This window comes from Chrysemys picta, chromosome 22 (assembly GCF_011386835.1).
Source record: "Chrysemys picta bellii isolate R12L10 chromosome 22, ASM1138683v2, whole genome shotgun sequence".
In the NCBI taxonomy this organism is placed as follows: Eukaryota; Metazoa; Chordata; order Testudines; family Emydidae; genus Chrysemys; species Chrysemys picta.
The window spans coordinates 21,990,281-22,008,907 of record NC_088812.1 but is presented as its reverse complement, the minus strand read 5'-3'; the positions used below and the strand labels follow the sequence as shown (position 1 = coordinate 22,008,907).

The following is an 18,627-nucleotide window of genomic DNA, read 5'->3' as shown; positions in this document are numbered from 1 at the left end:
CCTTAGACGTATCCTTTTGATTCTTCCCAAATCCCCAACTGCATTTACACATGTAACTCCCTGGCATGTTGATGCAGTTCCCATGGGGCTCACAGATTGTGGCGTTTCTCTGGCACTCATCAATGTCTGAAAGGAGAGAGAAAGCGCTAGGTCGGGCTGATCTAGGAGCTGGACCTTGGGCACTAGGGTGGCGCTCAATACTGGATTTACAATGGCGCGGCGCCATAGCGCCGGGCCCACAGTTGAAAGGGGCCCTGGCGCTCTCTTCTCCGCCCCCACTCTCTCCTGTGGGGTCAGAGAACCTTGACTCTGCCGCTGCTGGGGCTCCGTGGCAGCCTCTGCCTGCAGCCTCACTCCTGCCCCGCCCCTTTCCCCAGTGTGCTACGTTCCCTCCCGCCCCGCCTCCGATCACCTGGATCAGCCTTGCCCGCAGGAGGGGGAAGGAGGGAACCGCAGCACGCCGCTCCGGAGAGGAGGAGGAAAAGAGGCGGGGTGAGGCCTTGGGGAAGGGGCTGGAATTGGGGCATACCTGTGACGTTATTGATATAATCTGGGACCATATAGATCATTGTTGCAACCAAGGTCCTGTAGTGGCACGCAAATCTTGTATAAAGGGGATCAAATGGGGTGTCTAAGACAAGGTTCTGGTTTACTGGTTATGATTATGCTGTCTATATGTGTGTATCACTTTTGTAGTTGAAGTTATGAATATTGGCTCTATACTGTCTGTATTTCAAACTTATGCTATGCTGCTGGGTGACATCCCAGACAAACTGGTGTTAGCTCTGCCTAGCCTGCTTGATGGCCCATTAAGGACCATCAGCTATACAATGGACCCATTGAGAGAAGGCAGATACGCCTTATAACTCAGCAAAGTATGCAGGGACTGGCCCATGTGACTCCGGACTCCATTTTGTTGTAATTTTCCACAGTAAGAACAAAGAGGTGTTCTTACACCTGGAAAAGACTATATAAGGCTGATGCCTCATCTCCATCTTGTCTTCAATCCTGCTTCATACCTCTGGAGGAACTTTGCTACAAGCTGAAGCTTTGAACAAAGGACTGAGGACCCATCCCAGCGGGGGATGTATTCCAGAGACTTGATTTGAACCTGCAGTTTATTCCATCGCTGCTGCAAGCCTGAACCAAGAACTTTGCCATTACTGTATGTAATTGATTCCATTTAACCAATTCTAACTCTCATCTCCATCTTTTTCCTTTTATGAATAAACCTTTAGATTTTAGATTCTAAAGGATTGGCAACAGCGTGATTTGTGGGTAAGATCTGATTTGTATATTGACCTGGGTCTGGGGCTTGGTCCTTTGGGATCAGGAGAACCTTTTTCTTTTACTGGGGTATTGGTTTTCATAACCATTTGTCCCCATAACGAGTGGTACTGGTGGTAATACTGGGAAACTGGAGTGTCTAAGGAGATTGCTTGTGAGACTTGCAGTTAGCCAGTGGGGTGAGACTGAAGTCCTCTTAGTCTGGCTGGTTTGGTTTGCCTTAGAGGTGGAAAAAACCCCAGCCTTGGGCTGTAACTGCCCTATTTGAGCAATTTGTCCTGAGTTGGCACTCTCAGTTGGGTTCCGCCAGAACCGCATTGTCACAACCCCCTCCAGCCCCCTGCATGAGCACCCCCACGACCCCAACCCACCCCCCCAGCCCCCTGCCCACCCTAACCCCTGCACCCCCCAACCCCCTGCACCCCCTCACATACCCCCAGCCCCCTGCCCTGACTCCTGCACCCCCTCACACACCCAGCCCCCTGCACTGCCTCACACACATCCAGCCCCCTGTCCTGACCCCTGCACTCCCCTCACACCTCCCCAGCCTCCAGCCCTGACTCCTGCACCCCCCTCACACACACCCAGCACCCCCTCACACACCCTGAGCCCCCTGCTCTGACCCTGCACACCCCTCACACATCCTTAGCACCCTGTCACACACACACCCCCAATCCCCTGCACCCCCTCTCACCCCTCCCCAGTCCCCTGTCCTGACTCCTGCACCCCCCCCCCATATTGCCACCGCCATTCTGAGAACCAAACAGGAGCTGCCCCAGGTAAGTGCTCCACACCCCAACCTCCTGCCCCAACGCTGAGCCCCCTCCCTCGCCTCGCTCCTGGCCAGACCCCGCACCCGAACATTTTTTTATAATATTTTGAAAGATCTTTAAGTGGTCCGTCGAGACCCTCAGTGATTTTCAAGTGGTCTGTGGAAAAATAAGTTAGACTACAAGATAGCCCAGTACAAGGTACCTCACTTTATTTTCATTTACTTGCTATTACTTATGGGAGGAGGATGAAGAAAAAAAGAATGAAAAATGGGCACGGGGGGAGATAAGAGAGAATGTTCTTGTTCTTGGCTGGGTCCCAAGGAGGAGCCCCAAAAAATGAAGCTGAGCACAGGGCCGGGGGGCCCCACTAACTCAAATCCACCACTGGCTGTCACGTCACCTGGGCTGGGGATACTGTCAGGGCCGGTGTAACCACTAGATGAACTAGGCGACCGCCTAGGCTGCCAAGATTTGGGGGTGCCAAAAAGTGGTGCCCCCCAATTTTTTTTTACACTACAGTGGAGTCACATCTTACATGGGGATTAGGTTCTAAAGTCACCGCGTAAGAGGAAAATCACGTTTAGTGAAAATTTCCATAAAGTACAATATACACTGCCACTGAACCTGCTGCCGACCTGGGGTTCTTTTCACTCAGCTGGCAGCGGGCTGAGCAGGGTAAGCAGTGGGCCGGCTCCTGCCAGCCGGGGTTCCAGCTGCCAGCCCCACTCAGCCTGCTGGGGTCCCGGCCAGCTCCGCTCAGCCTCCTGCCGGCCTGGGTGAACGGTCTGGGGTTCCGTTCACCCAGGGGTCCGTCCGCCGGCCTGGGGTTCCATTCACCCAGGGGTCCGTCCGCCGGCCTGGGATTCCATTCACCCAGGGGTCCGTCCGCCGGCCTGGGATTCCATTCACCCAGGCCAGCAGGAGGCTGAGCAGGGCCGGCAGCTGGGACCCCGGCTGGCAGGAGACAGTAGACGGAACCCCAGACCGGCAGCGGGCGGAGCAGCTCATGGGGTCCCGGCTGCCGGCCCTGCTCAGCCTGCTGACGATCTGGGGTTCCGGCTGCCGGCCCCTAGCCAGCCAGGGTCTCGGCCACTGGCCCTGCTCAGCTTCCTGCTGGCCTGGATGAACGCAGGAGGCTGAGCGGAGTGGCCGGCTGGGACCCCGGCTGGCAGCTGAGTGAACGGAACCCCAGGCCGGCAGCAGGCTCAGTGGTGGCCGGGACCCGCAGCCTGCCATTAAAAAAAAAAATCAGCTCTCGTGCCACCTTTGGCACACGTGCCGTAGGTTGAGTAGAAAATGGGACTGGAGTGTCCAATTAGCAGTGCTGACTGGAAACTAAATGTCTGGTTATAGGAGTAACCACATTAGCCTCCGCTCCTCCCACTCCCAACACCCACCCCAAAGGGCTGGAAGAGAACCTGTCCTGCTGCTGTGGGAGGAGGGGCAGCTCAGTGCAGAGAGAGACAAAGAGAATGGGCTAGAACCAGGTAGGTACCTGCTCTATATTTAGAAGTTAGAATCCTAAATTACGTTAACTAAACTAAATCAGTGTAAATCTGGTTTTAATCCCGTAAGGACTGGTCTAAACCCAGTTTTGCACCGATTTAACGATACTGATTACTAAAAAACTCTTTTGCTATAAATGCTTTTATACACTTCCAGCTGCATCCACCCCAGGGGGGCATGGCACAAACTAGATCAGACTGTAACGGATAACTCAGTGCACAATGGTGTGTAGCCCAGTCCTAACCTGTTCCACACCAGACGTCTGTCAGTTTAGCTTAAGTGGATCCCTTACCAAATAGCGAGTCCATTGGAGTAGGAAAATTCACACTGCGACTCGCACGGCTTTCACCAAACTGGTTTACAGTCATGCCGAGTGAAACAGGTGCAGCTTGGAGCAGAGAGGCGAGGCTCTTTTTGTGGGTGCTTTAATTTTGTTTTGGGGGGGGGATCAGTTCTCTAAGGAGCTAATTCTAAGAATCCAAACTTTTAAGAAGAACCTCCTTCCCCCATGCGTGTGTGTGTGTGTGTGTGTGTCGATTTCAGCCTGAAAATTCAACCACCAGTGCACATGGTCCCCACTGGCAGCATGGAGGCAGTCCTGCTCTGCTTGCCCCTAGGATGGGGATTCCATTCCAGCCCTCCCCAATAACCCCCCATTACCATCCTGCCTGACTCTCCTGCTCCAAATCCTTCCTCCCTTTCCCCATCTGCTGCCATTACGTTCCCCCACGCCTCAGTATCCCTTCCAGCCCCCCACATTCTCCTCCCCCACATCCCCTGCACTCTTGGGCCTGCCTGTCCCCCCTCTGACCCTCACCCCCTTCCCTGGCAAAGTGGCTTTCCCTCATGCCTGTGCCCCACTCCGCTGCCTTGTGTGCACCTCAGCTCCTGACACTGATTTCAGACTCCTGTCCTGGAGTCTCACGCGTTGGTCGGGTCTCTCCCCTGCAGGTAGGGTGACCAGATGTCCTGATTTTATAGGGACAGTCCCGATTTTTGGGTCTTTTTCTTATAAAGGCTCCTATTACCCCCCACCCCTGTCCCGATTTTTCACATTTGCTGTCTGGTCACCCTACCTGCAGGTAGCTCAGCACCCGGCATGATGAAGGCTGCCGTGTTCCTGCTGCTCGCTCTTCTGGTATGGAGGTCCAGACACTGAACCCCCCTGGGTGCTCTTAGCTTCTTGGGGTCTCAGCAGGCTGCAGCGCTGGTGTCTGCCGTAGCCTCTGGGGCACATTTCCTGGGCATTGACTCTATTACCCCTTCACAGAAACGGAGCCCCGCGGCCCACCTGCCTTAGACCCTAGGCCCAGCACTGACTCCCAAGTAGCCCCATAGCTTCTCCCAGAACTCCCCCTGAAGGTGTGGGCCGGCTGAGTTCCCTCTTCCAGGGGCTGGGTGGTCAGTGTAGCACGGAGCGCACAGACACCGCGCGCAGGGTTCTAGCCCCATTGCTCTTCACTTAACAGAGCCCAGGGAGCCCAGATCATAAAGAAAACAACCATCCCCCAACCGCAGTACCGCTTGCCAGCTCACCTGTCCCTTGGGAGTCCTTCGGAGACTGTCTGGGTTCAGGTCACAGGGTCCCACTCACCACATTGGGATCCTGCAGCAACTGGGGGTGCGGAAGCTCTGGGGAGCCCCTCTTCTTTAGCTGGTGAAAATGTACAAAGACCCAAAATAGATCAGCCCCGGCCCTTTGTAACCTTCCAGCCCTGCTGTCACCTGCCTCAGCCTCCCCCGGTGATCCCAGACCTCGAGCAGGTGCCTTTGTGGCCAGGCCACCCGTTCCCCCAATAACACTCTGGGAGCCAGTCTCTTGGCTAGGTGTTTGTAGTAGAACAGAGGATCATCCCGAGTTAACGACCCTCAGGATTTGGCCCATTTGCCCATGTAAGTATCTGATTTAGGGCAGAGGCCAGTTAGGATTTGGGCCTTGCCGCTGTCTGAGTTTAGAGACATTGGCTGAGGTCTTTCAATCAAGAGGGGCTGCTATGAATTGTATTATGGTAGCACCCAAAAGCCCCAGTCGTGGGCCAGACCCCCATTACGCCAGGTGCTGTACAGACCCCAGTGAATCATGTAACCAAAAGGAGCCCAGCCCCAGAGAGCCCATGTGGGCCAGCAGCATTCATGCCGGGCCAGCACAGACTCTGCCCTGACACAGCTCAGAAGCCACCTGCCCCAGTAGAGTACACTGGGTGGTGCTGGGACAGGCTGCGCTCTGTACAGGAGCTGAGGGAGGGCTGTTGGCCCCGGTGTACAGAGGGGAACTGAGGCCCAGCTCCACGGCGGCACTGGGGGGTGGTGACGCTGAGTGTTGTAGGGCCTAGACATTCGCTGGAATAATGAGGTCATCCATGAGGCCTGAGTCAGGTGCCCAGGCTGCCCCCTTGAAGGATGGGGGAGAGAGGTACCTGAGAATGGGAGTAACAAGAGCCAGCTAATGGGAAATCATAGAATATCAGGGTTGGAAGGGGGGGGAAAAATCTTACTTAATGTATCCCATCAGTTTATGCATAAAAAAGTAAAGGGGACTTTAAAAAAGCTATAGCAAGTAGCAGACTGGGAGTGTATGGAGGATGATGTTAAAATATGGGTGTGAAATTGGGTGCGGTATGCCCAGGACAAGACTCGTGCCCCGCACCGACAACCCATAATGCACCAACAAAGGCTTGGGCCGTAGCACAGAGTTCAAATTAATTTTATTAATAAATTGCCAACAAGTAAAAAAGAATTCCAGTATTTATTGGTAATAATTAATTCCTTTTCAGAATGGATAAAGGCATTTCCTACTAAAAATAATAGCACCAGGGTAGTGGCCAAAAAGTTTTTTTAATAAGGTAATATGTAAATATGGCACCTCAAAAATAATAAATTCTGATAATGTGGGAGCCTTTGTAAAAAAAAATCTTTGCAACAATAATACAAGTCTTGGAAATTAAACAAAAGCGCCATATACCATACCGGCCTCAGTCCTCAGGCCAAGTAGAGCACATGAACCGCACTATTAAAGCATTCCGGAAGGAATCACACAGAAAAAGACTGGCTGGATAAACTGCCTCTGATTCTGGCTGCCATCCACAGCAGTAATAAACTAAGAATAAAAATCCAACCCTTTCAAATTCTGTTTGGACACCCAATGCGCCTAATGATTGATCCTAGTTACATGGTACAGGGCCTAGACGAGAGCTCTAATATAACCCAGCATGATTATTTTCAGTGGCTTAAACAGTTACAAGAAAATAAAACCACCTTCCAGTATAGGGTTAATCAGGCCATCAAACACATAAACGACAAAATTCAGAAACAAAGGCCCACAAAGGCAGCCTCGTGGGAAACAGGGGACCAAGTCATGTACCTTAAAATGGGGAAAAGGGGCTACTCACTGGAATCAAAATGGATAGGCCCTTACTCCTTAGTGGGCTGCCTCAGTCCATTGGTATACCGTATTGAAAAAGATGGAGAACTGAAATGGGTATGTTTCACAAATTAAACTGTTTACATAAATACTGATATTCGAGTTGTTTGCAGAAAAGGACATCCCGGAGCCTGAGCATGAAACGTTGCTTAACCACCACAATTTTAATCCACAGAAAATGAGACTCCAGTGTAAGGTCTGGCTTTACCTGCTTCTGGGAACTTTCAGTGCCCGGATAATTAGAGCGATCAGGGGAGAAAATGCAGCCCTCCTCATAAGCCAATATTTAAGGAATAATTTACTCCCCGCCAACCAGTCATGGATTCCTACCCGTGATCCGGCGATCCTCATGAAATAGTATAATAAAAACACTAGCCAATTCTTAAGACCCTTAGGAAATACCAATGTGTTTGCCTGGGAAGGGGAAGTGGGACTTAAAGTGTACCTTATAAACACCACAAAAATACCAGACCACTGGGAAATAGGGGTTAAAATAGAGGGTCCTAATGGGGATGCCACCTGGAGTTCCAGCTACCCACAACTACCATATCAGTGGGACAAGCCTGTTAAGACAGGAACAATGTGGGGTACTATCCAATACCCCATGGTGAATTGAACCTATGGTTCCCAGACACATGCACCAGAACCTGGACCAGAAACTAAGCATTCAAAAAAGGTTCCCCAATTAAAATAAAGAAACCGAAATTGTTTGTGACTCAAAGTGATCCAGTAAAAGTCTTGTTAAATCCACTATTAGTAACAAATAAAAATTGGTATGAATTGGACTCCGCTGAACGTGTCTAAATTGGGACCCAAATGTTCACCCTACTCCCTTCCTATTATAATGGTCTGGATAAAAACACATCAACACTCCAATGGCCGAGGAAAACAAAATGAAGTAGACACCATATTAGGAGGAGTTGGTTTGGGAGCAAAAATTATAAATACTATATACCTAAAGGTAATTAAGAATAAGTTAAGTTCCTTGTCACAACTGCAAGATAGTCTCATTCACAAGCAGGCAAACACTACTGTGGACTTGGTACAAATAGGTCTGGGAAACCTAAAAGCAACATGGAATATGTGGCGGTGGCTGAACACCACCTCCTGGCTGTTGTATAAACAACAAATAAAATTAGAAAATAAAACTGCTTTGGCCATAGGATGTATTGAGATGCAAAGTCTTAGTTTAGCATCACTTGAACCCAAAATGTTTGGGGTAATATCTAAAAATGTAGGATATTAACGCTTCTTTTAAAACAACAGAAGAGGTCCTTGTTTGACACCTACAAATATGAATGGATGCAGTATGTTTCCAGCATGGTTAAGCATAATTTGTTATTAGGTGAAATTATTGTTAAAATTGCTCACCAACAGTCTGTGGCGACCAAAATATGGAAGGTAAGCCCGCTCCCAATATTGAACATCCTTTTGGCTACCCTGGGTTATGGGTCAGTGGGCTGGAAAAGAGGAGAAATTATTGGACTCCTGAGCGTGTACAAAATGGAGACCTCAGAAATGGGTGTGTTTGTCCTTACCTGTCACCACAGAACCATGCAGCAAGGACACATCATTAAAAATATGTGTTTAGAATGAACTAAAAAAGGTGACTCCATTTTTACAAGAAACACAAAAAAATATTTAAAAGCATGTCATTCAAATATTACATGCCAATAAAAACATGCTAAAAATTGCTAAATCTAAAAAAACCTGACAGCCTATCATTGGTACAATGTTTTTACAAGCTGGTTCCCGACCTCTAAGGGCATATTGTCTATTATGTTTTACCCATTACTAGTTGTGTTAATATTGTCCTGTGTTTGCTTGCTAGAAATGTGCTGTATGTGCTGTTAAACAACAACAAAAAAAAGTTTGTTAAATTACAACCACAAGCTCAAATTGTCTCTCGGTATATTGCTATAAAACAATAGTATAAAATATGATCCACTCAAGAATTGTTCTTGAGGGGTCAAAAGGGGGACATGTAGTAGTAGGATTTTATGTTTGTATTTTATATAATTTAGAATGAAGAATAAAGAATAATAATTATGCAGGTATTAAATGTATTGGTGTATGATTTCATAGAATCATAGAATCATAGAATATCAGAGTTGGAAGGGACCTCAAGAGGTCATCTAATCCAACCCCCTGCTCAAAGCAGGACCAATTCCCAGCTAAATCATCCCAGCCAGGGCTTTGTCAAGCCGGGCCTTAAAAACCTCCAAGGAAGGAGACTCCACCACCTCCCTAGGTAACGCATTCCAGTGTTTCACCACCCTCCTAGTGAAATAGTTTTTCCTGATATCCAACCTGGACCTCCCCCACCGCAACTTGAGACCATTGCTCCTTGTTCTGTCATCTGCCACCACTGAGAACAGCCGAGCTCCATCCTCTTTGGAACCCCCCTTCAGGTAGTTGAAGGCTGCTATCAAATCCCCCCTCATTCTTCTCTTCTGGAGACTAAACAATCCCAGTTCTCTCAGCCTCTCCTCATAAGTCATGTGCTCCAGACCCCTAATCATTTTTGTTGCCCTCCGCTGGACTCTTTCCAATTTTTCCACATCCTTCTTGTAGTGTGGGGCCCAAAACTGGACACAGTATTCCAGATGAGGCCTCACCAATGTCGAATAAAGGGGAACGATCACGTTCCTCGATCTGCTGGCAATGCCCCTACTTATACAGCCCAAAATGCCATTAGCCTTCTTGGCAACAAGAGCACACTGTTGACTCATATCCAGCTTCTCGTCCACTGTGACCCCTAGGTCCTTTTCAGCAGAACTGCTACCTAGCCATTCGGTCCCTAGTCTGTAGCAGTGCATGGGATTCTTCCGTCCTAAGTGCAGGACTCTGCACTTGTCCTTGTTGAACCTCATCAGGTTTTTTTCTGCCCAATCCTCTAATTTGTCTAGGTCCCTCTGTATCCGATCCCTACCCTCCAGTGTATCTACCACGCCTCCTAGTTTAGTGTCATCTGCAAACTTGCTGAGAGTGCAGTCCACACCATCCTCCAGATCATTAATAAAGATATTAAACAAAACCGGCCCCAGGACCGACCCTTGGGGCACTCCACTTGAAACCGGCTGCCAACTAGACATGGAGCCATTGATCACTACCCGTTGAGCCCGACGATCTAGCCAGCTTTCTATCCACCTTACAGTCCATTCATCCAGCCCATACTTCTTTAACTTGGTGGCAAGAATACTGTGGGAGACAGTATCAAAAGCTTTGCTAAAGTCAAGAAATAACACATCCACTGAGCCAGTTATCTCATCATAGAAGGCAATTAGGTTAGTCAGGCACGACTTCCCCTTCGTGAATCCATGCTGACTGTTCCTGATCACTTTCCTTTCCTCTAAATGTTTCATAATTGATTCCTTGAGGACCTGCTCCATAATTTTTCCAGGGACTGAGGTGAGGCTGACTGGCCTGTAGTTCCCCGGATCCTCCTTCTTCCCTTTTTTAAAGATGGGCACTACATTAGCCTTTTTCCAGTCATCTGGGACCTCCCCCGATCGCCATGAGTTTTCAAAAATAATGGCTAATGGCTCTGCAATCTCACCCGCCAACTCCTTTAGCACCCTCGGATGCAGCGCATCCGGCCCCATGGACTTGTGCACGTCCAGTTTTTCTAAATAGTCCCGAACCACTTCTTTCTCCACAGAGGGCTGGTCACCTTCTCCCCATGCTGTACTGCCCAGTGCAGCAATCTGGGAGCTGACCTTGTGCGTGAAGACAGAGGCAAAAAAATCATTGAGTACATTAGCTTTTTCCACATCCTCGGTCACTAGGTTGCCTCCCTCATTCAGTAAGGGGCCCACACTTTCCTTGATTTTCTTCTTGTTGCTAACATACCTGAAGAAACCCTTCTTGTTACTCTTAACATCTCTTGCTAACTGCAACTCCAAGTGTGATTTGGCCTTCCTGATTTCACTCCTGCACGCCTGAGCAATATTTTTATACTCCTCCCTGGTCATTTGTCCAATCTTCCACTTCTTATAAGCCTCTTTTTTGCGTTTAAGATCAGCAAGGATTTCACTGTTTAGCCAAGCTGGTCGCCTGCCATATTTACTATTCTTTCTACACATCGGGATGGTTTGTTCCTGCAACCTCAATAAGGATTCTTTAAAATACAGCCAGCTCTCCTGGACCCCTTTGCCCTTCATGTTATTCTCCCAGGGGATCCTGCCCATCTGTTCCCTGAGGGAGTCAAAGTCTGCTTTTCTGAAGTCCAGGGTCCATATTCTGCTGCTCTCCTTTCTTCCTTGTGTCAGGATCCTGAACTCGACCATCTCATGGTCACTGCCTCCCAGGTTCCCATCCACTTTTGCTTCCCCTACTAGTTCTTCCCTGTTTGTGAGCAGCAGGTCAAGAAAAGCTTTGCCCCTAGTTGGTTCCTCCAGCACTTGCACCAGGAAATTGTCCCCTACGCTTTCCAAAAATTTCCTGGATTGCCTGTGCACCGCTGTATTGCTCTCCCAGCAGATATCAGGGTGATTAAAGTCTCCCATGAGAACCAGGGCCTGCGATCTAGCAACTTCTGCTAGTTGCCAGAAGAAAGCCTCGTCCACCTCATCCCCCTGGTCTGGTGGTCTATAGCAGACTCCAACCACGACATCACCCTTGTTGCTCCCACTTCTCAACTTTATCCAGAGACTCTCAGGTTTTTCTGCAGTATCATACCGGAGCTCTGAGCAGTCATACTCCTCTCTTACATACAACGCAACTCCCCCACCTTTTCTGCCCTGCCTGTCCTTCCTGAACAGTTTATATCCATCCATGACAGTACTCCAGTCATGTGAGTTATCCCACCAAGTCTCTGTTATTCCAATCACATCATAGTTCCCTGACTGTACCAGGACTTCCAGTTCTCCCTGCTTGTTTCCCAGGCTTCTTGCATTTGTGTATAGGCACTTAAGATAACTCAATGATCGTCCCTCTTTCTCAGCATGATCATATCCTGCCAGCCACCCTTTTTGAATAACAGAAACGAATGGCCTAATGGGCCAATGGGTAGAGATACATCAGCCAGAATCTGTGTCTGGACTGATTTCAGAGCAGTAACAGACCTTTGAGGGTCACCAATTGTTGTAGGTTTAGCATTTTAAAATAAGTAAAAGAATGCCATGATTGTTTTGTTTTGCATTGCAATTTGATGTTCCTGTTCAAAATGTTCTGTGTAAATTAATTCTGTTTTGTGTGTGAATGAGGAATGTGTGTGTAAAGAGGTAAGTGTGAAGGCCATCGCTGAACCAGATGTTCTAGGGAGCACCAGAGACAGACGCCAGGGCTCCAGGAGGCTGCAACACGCTTCTATTGAAATGTCAGAGGTGGGCAGATTGATGCCTCTATCACGCCTCATGACGCCTCAGGCACCTATCAATGGGGACAAAATAGCTGTGATCAAAACCAGCATGGGGTAACTCCCTGAGGAACTTGATGAAGAACAAAATAAAGAATAAGAAAGACAATTTAAAAAAACAAGCACTCATCAAACAACAATTGATTACAGCATGATGGTGCAAAACTCATTGGTCCCAATGAAGGAAAATCACTATATAAACAGGGTGCCTTGCCATGAAACTTTGGGTTTGTCCTGCCAAGACTTCCCCAGATCATCGTGTCGTGACCGACGGAACCCGGCTCCTCCCTACCCGTGATCAACCTAGCTGACCACTAGATTGATCCGGACTCTGAACTAACTATAACATCATCTGGCGGGACAGTATGTGTGGTGTGACTGAATGCATATGATAATTGTTGTATCTTTAGTAAATGCAGCGTATTGCCTTTTCCCCTAAAAAAAATCCTGTGTGTTTCTTATAAGCATAACCTGGGTAGACCATCAACAGTCGGGGCTCCCAGCTGCTGGGCCTTCCTCAGGGCTCCTTCTGCAGAGCGTCAGAGTGCAGGTCTGCTCACCTCCACTGGCCACCTCCATGTTGCCAACCTTTGCCACTGGAAAATCATGAGTCAGACCCCACAAAATCAGGGTATAGGCTTAAAATCATGAGGGGTTTTTTTTACATGAAATGTGGGTTCTCTTTATTTCCCTTCTGGTTTCTGGGCCTTTAAGGTGCACTCAGGTCCCATTTTCCTCTGCTGCCACGCAGGCTAGAAACTTACCTTTCTAGTACAAATAGGTACTAGAGGCAAGAGCCCCACTGCTGGGGCTGAAAAAAAATTCCTGAGATTTGATAGTTCTCTCGCGAGCTCATGAGTGAGGCTCAATTTTACTTAGGCCTTGGCTATACTTGCGAGTTGCAGCGCTGTAAAGCCGCCCCCAGCGCTGTAACTCACTCCCCGTCCACACTGGCAAGGCATTTGCAGCGCTGTATCTCCTTGGTTGCAGCGCTGCATGTACTCCACCTCTCCGAGAAGAATAGCCAGTGTGGCCGCCCAATGCGCTGTGAATGGCCTCCAGAATTATTTGGCAGTATCCCACAATGCCTGTTCTAGCCACTCTGGTCATCAGTTCAAACTCTACTGCCCTCGCCTCAGGTAACCAACCATGTGACCGACCCTTTACATTCCCCGGGAATTTTAAAAATCCCCTTCCTATTTGCTCAGCCTGGCGTGGCGTGGAGTGCTATCAGCGAATCTTTCCAGGTGACCATGCCTCCACGCGCCAAGCGAGCCCCAGCCTGGAGCAATGGCGAGTTGCTGGACCTCATCAGTGTTTGGGGGGAGGAAGCTGTCCAGTCCCAGCTGCGCTCCAGCCGTAGGAATTACGATACCTTCGGGAAGGTATCAAAGGACATGATGGAAAGGGGCCATGACTGGGACACCCTGCAGTGCAGGATTAAAGTCACGGAGCTGCGGAGTGCCTACCGCAAAGCCCGCAACGCAAACGGCCGCTCGGGTGCTCCACCCGCAACCTGCAAATTCTACAAGGAGCTGGATGCGATACTTGGGGTTAACCCCACCTCCACTCCAAGCACCACCATGGACACTTCAGAGCCGGTGTGGGGGGGGAGGAGGAAGAGGAGGAGGAGGAAAACGGGAGTGATGGTGGTGGGCCGGATGGAGACACCCCAGAATCCCTGGAGCCATGCAGCCAGGAGCTCTTCTCGAGCCAGGAGGATGGTAGCCAGTCGCAGCGGCCGGTATTTGGTGGAGGACAAACAGAAGAGCAGGTTCCCAGTACGTGGGGGGTTTTTTTTGGGAAGGAATTTTTTCGGTGCGGGCTCTTTGGGAGAGGAGGGTTAAGCATGCATGCCTAGATGCAGAATAGTGCATTGATGTGGTTTATCACATCGCGGTAATCGGCCTTGGTAATCTCCTCGAATGTCTCATCCAGAACGTGTGCAATGCGCTTGCGCAGGTTTATAGGGAGAGCCACCGTGGTCCTTGTCCCAGCCAGGCTAACGAGTCCGCGCCACTGTGCCGCAAGGGGCGGGGGGACCATTGCTGCACACAGGCAAGCTGCATATGGGCCAGGGCAGAAGCCGCATTGCAGTAGAAGACCCTCCCTTGCTTCCCAGTGTAGATAAATCTCTGATAATTTTCACATGACTCTACATTGTGCCTCTTCATATAACCTTGTGGTGGGTCTACCCATGTGTGACCTCTGTTTTCATGGGACTTTGTATCAAAACCTCATTTAGAAACTTTGCATTGCCCTTGGTATAATATTATAGCCCCTCAGGATAGAATAAGATAGAAGAAAAATTTCTTTTTGCTAGCAGTAGAACAAGAGCTCTCCCCCCCCCCCCACTCTTAATCAATTGCCCTGTTGAATGAATGAGGTGTGGATGAGCAAGGCATGGAAGGCAGCACCTCCAGACAGCCTCAACTGTTGGAGAGGGGCTGGGAGCCAGACCCAAGGACAATAAAACGTGTCAAGTGGGCTCATTAAAGACAATCAGACATACCGACGGCCTCGGGGGTTAGAAGCAAGCACCTTCTTTTGGAAACACCCTCTTTGCAGCATTGGGACAACACCCAGAAGGAAGCAGCACAAAGGACCAATGGACACAGACACAGAGTTTGAATCTGGTATAGATTTGCATAAGAGGAAAGCTGCTATAAAAGTGAGGTGTCTTGCAGAGGACCCCGGGTCTCGTCTTGTCAACATGGGAGCATCGATCCGGATCGGCAGAAGCCCGGCTCCACCCCCTCCCCCATCTAACTCACCTGGCCAGTGAAGTTAAGGGGAGCAACTAATTGGTAACAACAAGACGGAGTGTGTTTGTGTGTGTGTGTGAGTGTAAGGCCTGGTCTACACTACGACTTTAATTCGGATTTATCAGCTTTAATTTGAATTTACCCTGTAACCGTCCACACAACAACGCTATTTATTTCGATGTAAAGGGCCCTTTAAATCGATTTCTGTACTCCACCCCGACGAGCGGAGTAGCGCCAAAATCGATTTTAACATTTCGAATTAGGGATAGTGTGGCCGCAATTCGATGGTATTGGCCTCCGGGAGCTATCCCACAGTGCATCATTGTGACCGCTCTGGACAGCAATCTAAACTCGGATGCACTGGCCAGGTAGACAGGAAAAGCCCCGCGAACATTTGAATTTCATTTCCTGTTTGCCCAGCGTGGAGAGCACAGGTGACCACAGATAGCTCATCAGCACAGGTAACCATGCAGGCTGATAATCGAAAAAGAGCACCAGCATGGACCGTGAGGGAGGTACTGGATCTGATCGCTGTATGGGGAGAGGATTCAGTGCTTGCAGAACTTCGTTCTAAAAGACGAAATGCAAAAACTTTTGAAAAAATCTCCAAGGGCATGATGGAGAGAGGCCACAATAGGGACTCTGAGCAGTGCCGCGTGAAAGTCAAGGAGCTCAGACAAGCGTATCAAAAAACAAAGGAGGCAAACGGTCGCTCCGGGTCAGAGCCGCGGATGTGCCGCTTCTACGCCGAGCTGCATGCAATTCTAGGGGGGGCTGCCACCACTACCCCACCTGTGATCGTGGATTCTGTGTCGGGGATAGTCTCATCAGCGACGCCTGAGGATTCTGCCGATGGGGGAGAGGAGGAGGAGGAGGATGAGGATGAGCTTGCAGAGAGCACACAGCACTCCGTTCTCCCCAACAGCCAGGATCTTTTTCTCACCCTGACTGAAGTACCCTCCCAAGCCTCCCAAGCCAGTACCCAAGACTCTGACCCCATGGAAGGGACCTCAGGTGAGTTTACCTTTTAAAATATAAAACTTGTTGTAAAAGCAAACGGTTTTTAATGATTACTTTGCCCTGAGGACTTGGGATGCATTCGCGGTCAGTTCAGCTACTGGAAAAGTCTGTTAACGTGTCTGGGGATGGAGCGGAAATCCTCCAGGGACATCTCCATGAAGCTCTCCTGGAGGTACTCCGAAAGCCTTGCCAGAAGGTTTCTGGGCAGTGCATCCTTATTCCCTCCTCCATGGTAGGACACTTGACCACGCCATGCTTGCAGCAAGTAATCTGGTATCATTGCCTGACAAAGCCTGGCAGCGTATGGTCCCGGTGTTTGCTGGCATTCAAGCAACATCCGTTCTTTATCTTGTTGTGTAATCCTCAGGAGAGTGATATCACTCCTGGTAACCTGGTTGAAATACGGGAACTTAATTAAGGGGACAGAGGTGGCCGTTCCTACTGGGCTGTTTGCCTGTGGCGGAAAATAAATCCTTCCCTGCAGTTAGCCAAGCGCAGATGGGAAATTGGCCCTGAGTTTTTCGCGTTTGGCTAGCAGGGATCTTCCCTGTTACCAGCCACGCGGTGCGGGGGGGGTACCGTGATCATCCCAGAGAATTCATGGCGGGAGGGGGGCGGCGGCGGGGGGGGGTGGTTAGTTTGGTGCCTGCAGGGATCTTCCCTGATACCAGCCACGCGGTGGGGGGGAGGGGTACAGCGATCATCCCAGAGAATTCATGGCGAGAGGGGGGGTGGTTAGTTTGTTTTCTGCTGCTGCTGCTGAATGTTAACAGAAAAACCACAGCACTCTACAGGCTATGCTTGGTATGTGGGAAAGGAGGGCGCAGAAGCTGTAAAACAATGGCTTACCATGGCCGCATGCAAGCCGAATTCTGTTGCCTAGACCTGTGATCTCTAGCAGCAAAGCTACAGGCACTCAGCATTAAGAGGCAAAATGCGACCTTGCACAGAAATCACATGTGCTATGTAATGTGAATAGTGTTGGTCACCGTGAAAGAGTATAAGCATTGTTCTGCAAAATGTAGCTTTTTAAACAATTCTCTCTTTTTTCCCCTCCCTACAGCAGCTGCAAATTCCTCAAGCCTCCCTCCTCCATCCCGAAGGTTATCACAGATAAGGCGTCGTAAGAAGAGAACGCGAGACGAGATGTTTTCTGAAATTATGGAATCCAGCCGCAGTGACAGAGCTCATCTGAATGAGTGGAAGGAAACAGTTTCAAAGTATAGGAAAGAAGCCAGTGAACGTGAGGACAGGAGGGACCAACGTGAGGACATGAGGGACCAACGTGAGGAGAGGAGGGACCAACGTGAGGAGAGGAGAGACGCTTGAGATGAGAGGTGGCGGCAGGAAGACCAGAGGAGGCAGGATGCAACGCTGGGGCTGCTGCGTGAGCAAACAGACATGCTCCGGCGTCTGGTGGAGCTTCAGGAACGGCTGCTGGAAAACAGACTGCCGCTTCAGCCCCTGTTCCACCCTCCCCCCTCCCCATGTTCCGTATCCTCCTCACCCAGACGTGTAAGAACACGGGGGGGGAGGCTCCGTACACCTTCCCATTCCACCCCAGTAGACAGCCCAAGCAAAAGGCTGTCATTTTTTTAACCTTTTCTTTGTGGCTTTTTCCTTCCCAGCAATCCTCCTCCCAAATACCACCCGGGTTCCCTCCCTCTTTTTCTAATCTATTAATAAAGAATAAATTATTTTTAAATGATAGTGACTTTATTTGGTTTGAAAGAAAGCTGGGGGAAGGGGGAGGGTGGGTTCCTTACAGAAAAAGAGTCAATAAAGGGGGCGGGTTTTCATGAAGGAGAAACAAACAGATATTTCACACTGTAGCCTGGCCAGTCATGAAACTGGTTTTTAAACCTTCTCTGATGCACAGCGCTTCCTGGTGTGATCTTCTAATCGCCCTGGTGTCTGGCTGCGCGTAATCAGCAGCCAGGCGATTTGCCTCAGCCTCCCACCCCGCCATAAAGGTCTCCCCCTTACTTTCACAGAGATTGTGGAGCACACAGCAAGCAGAAATAACAATGGGGAGATTTCTTTGGCTGAGGTCAGAGCGAGTCAATAATGATCGCCAGCGACCTTTTAAACGGCCAAATGCACATTCTACCACCATTCTGCACTTGCTTAGCCTGTAGTTAAACAGCTCCTGGCTCCTGTCCAGGCTGCCTGTGTACGGCTTCATGAGCCATGGCATTAAGGGGTAGGCGGGGTCCCCAAGAATAACTATTGGCATTTCAACATCCCCAACGGTTATTTTCTGGTCCGGAAAGTAAGTCCCTTGCTGCAGCCCTTTAAACAGAGTAGTGTTCCTGAAAACGCGAGCGTCATGAACCCTTCCCGCCCAGCCCGCGTTGATGTTAGTGAAACGTCCCTTGTGATCCACAAGTGCTTGCAGCACCATTGAAAAGTACCCCTTGCGGTTTATGTACTCGGTGGCTTGGTGCTCCGGTGCCAAGATAGGGATATGGGTTCCGTCTATCGCCCCACCACAGT

At 49.7% G+C, this 18,627-nt stretch overlaps 1 protein-coding gene across 1 annotated transcript in view; it reads right to left on the bottom strand.

The window, feature by feature from the left end:
* LOC122174550 (putative adhesion G protein-coupled receptor E4P) overlaps positions 1-12,925 on the bottom strand; it is a 40,087-nt gene extending 27,162 nt beyond the window's left edge. The window contains exon 1 of the mRNA XM_065576505.1: positions 12,907-12,925. Coding sequence (XP_065432577.1) covers positions 12,907-12,925 — 19 coding nt within the window. The remainder of the gene's footprint in view (positions 1-12,906) is intronic.
* Between the last annotated feature and the right edge of the window lie 5,702 nt (positions 12,926-18,627).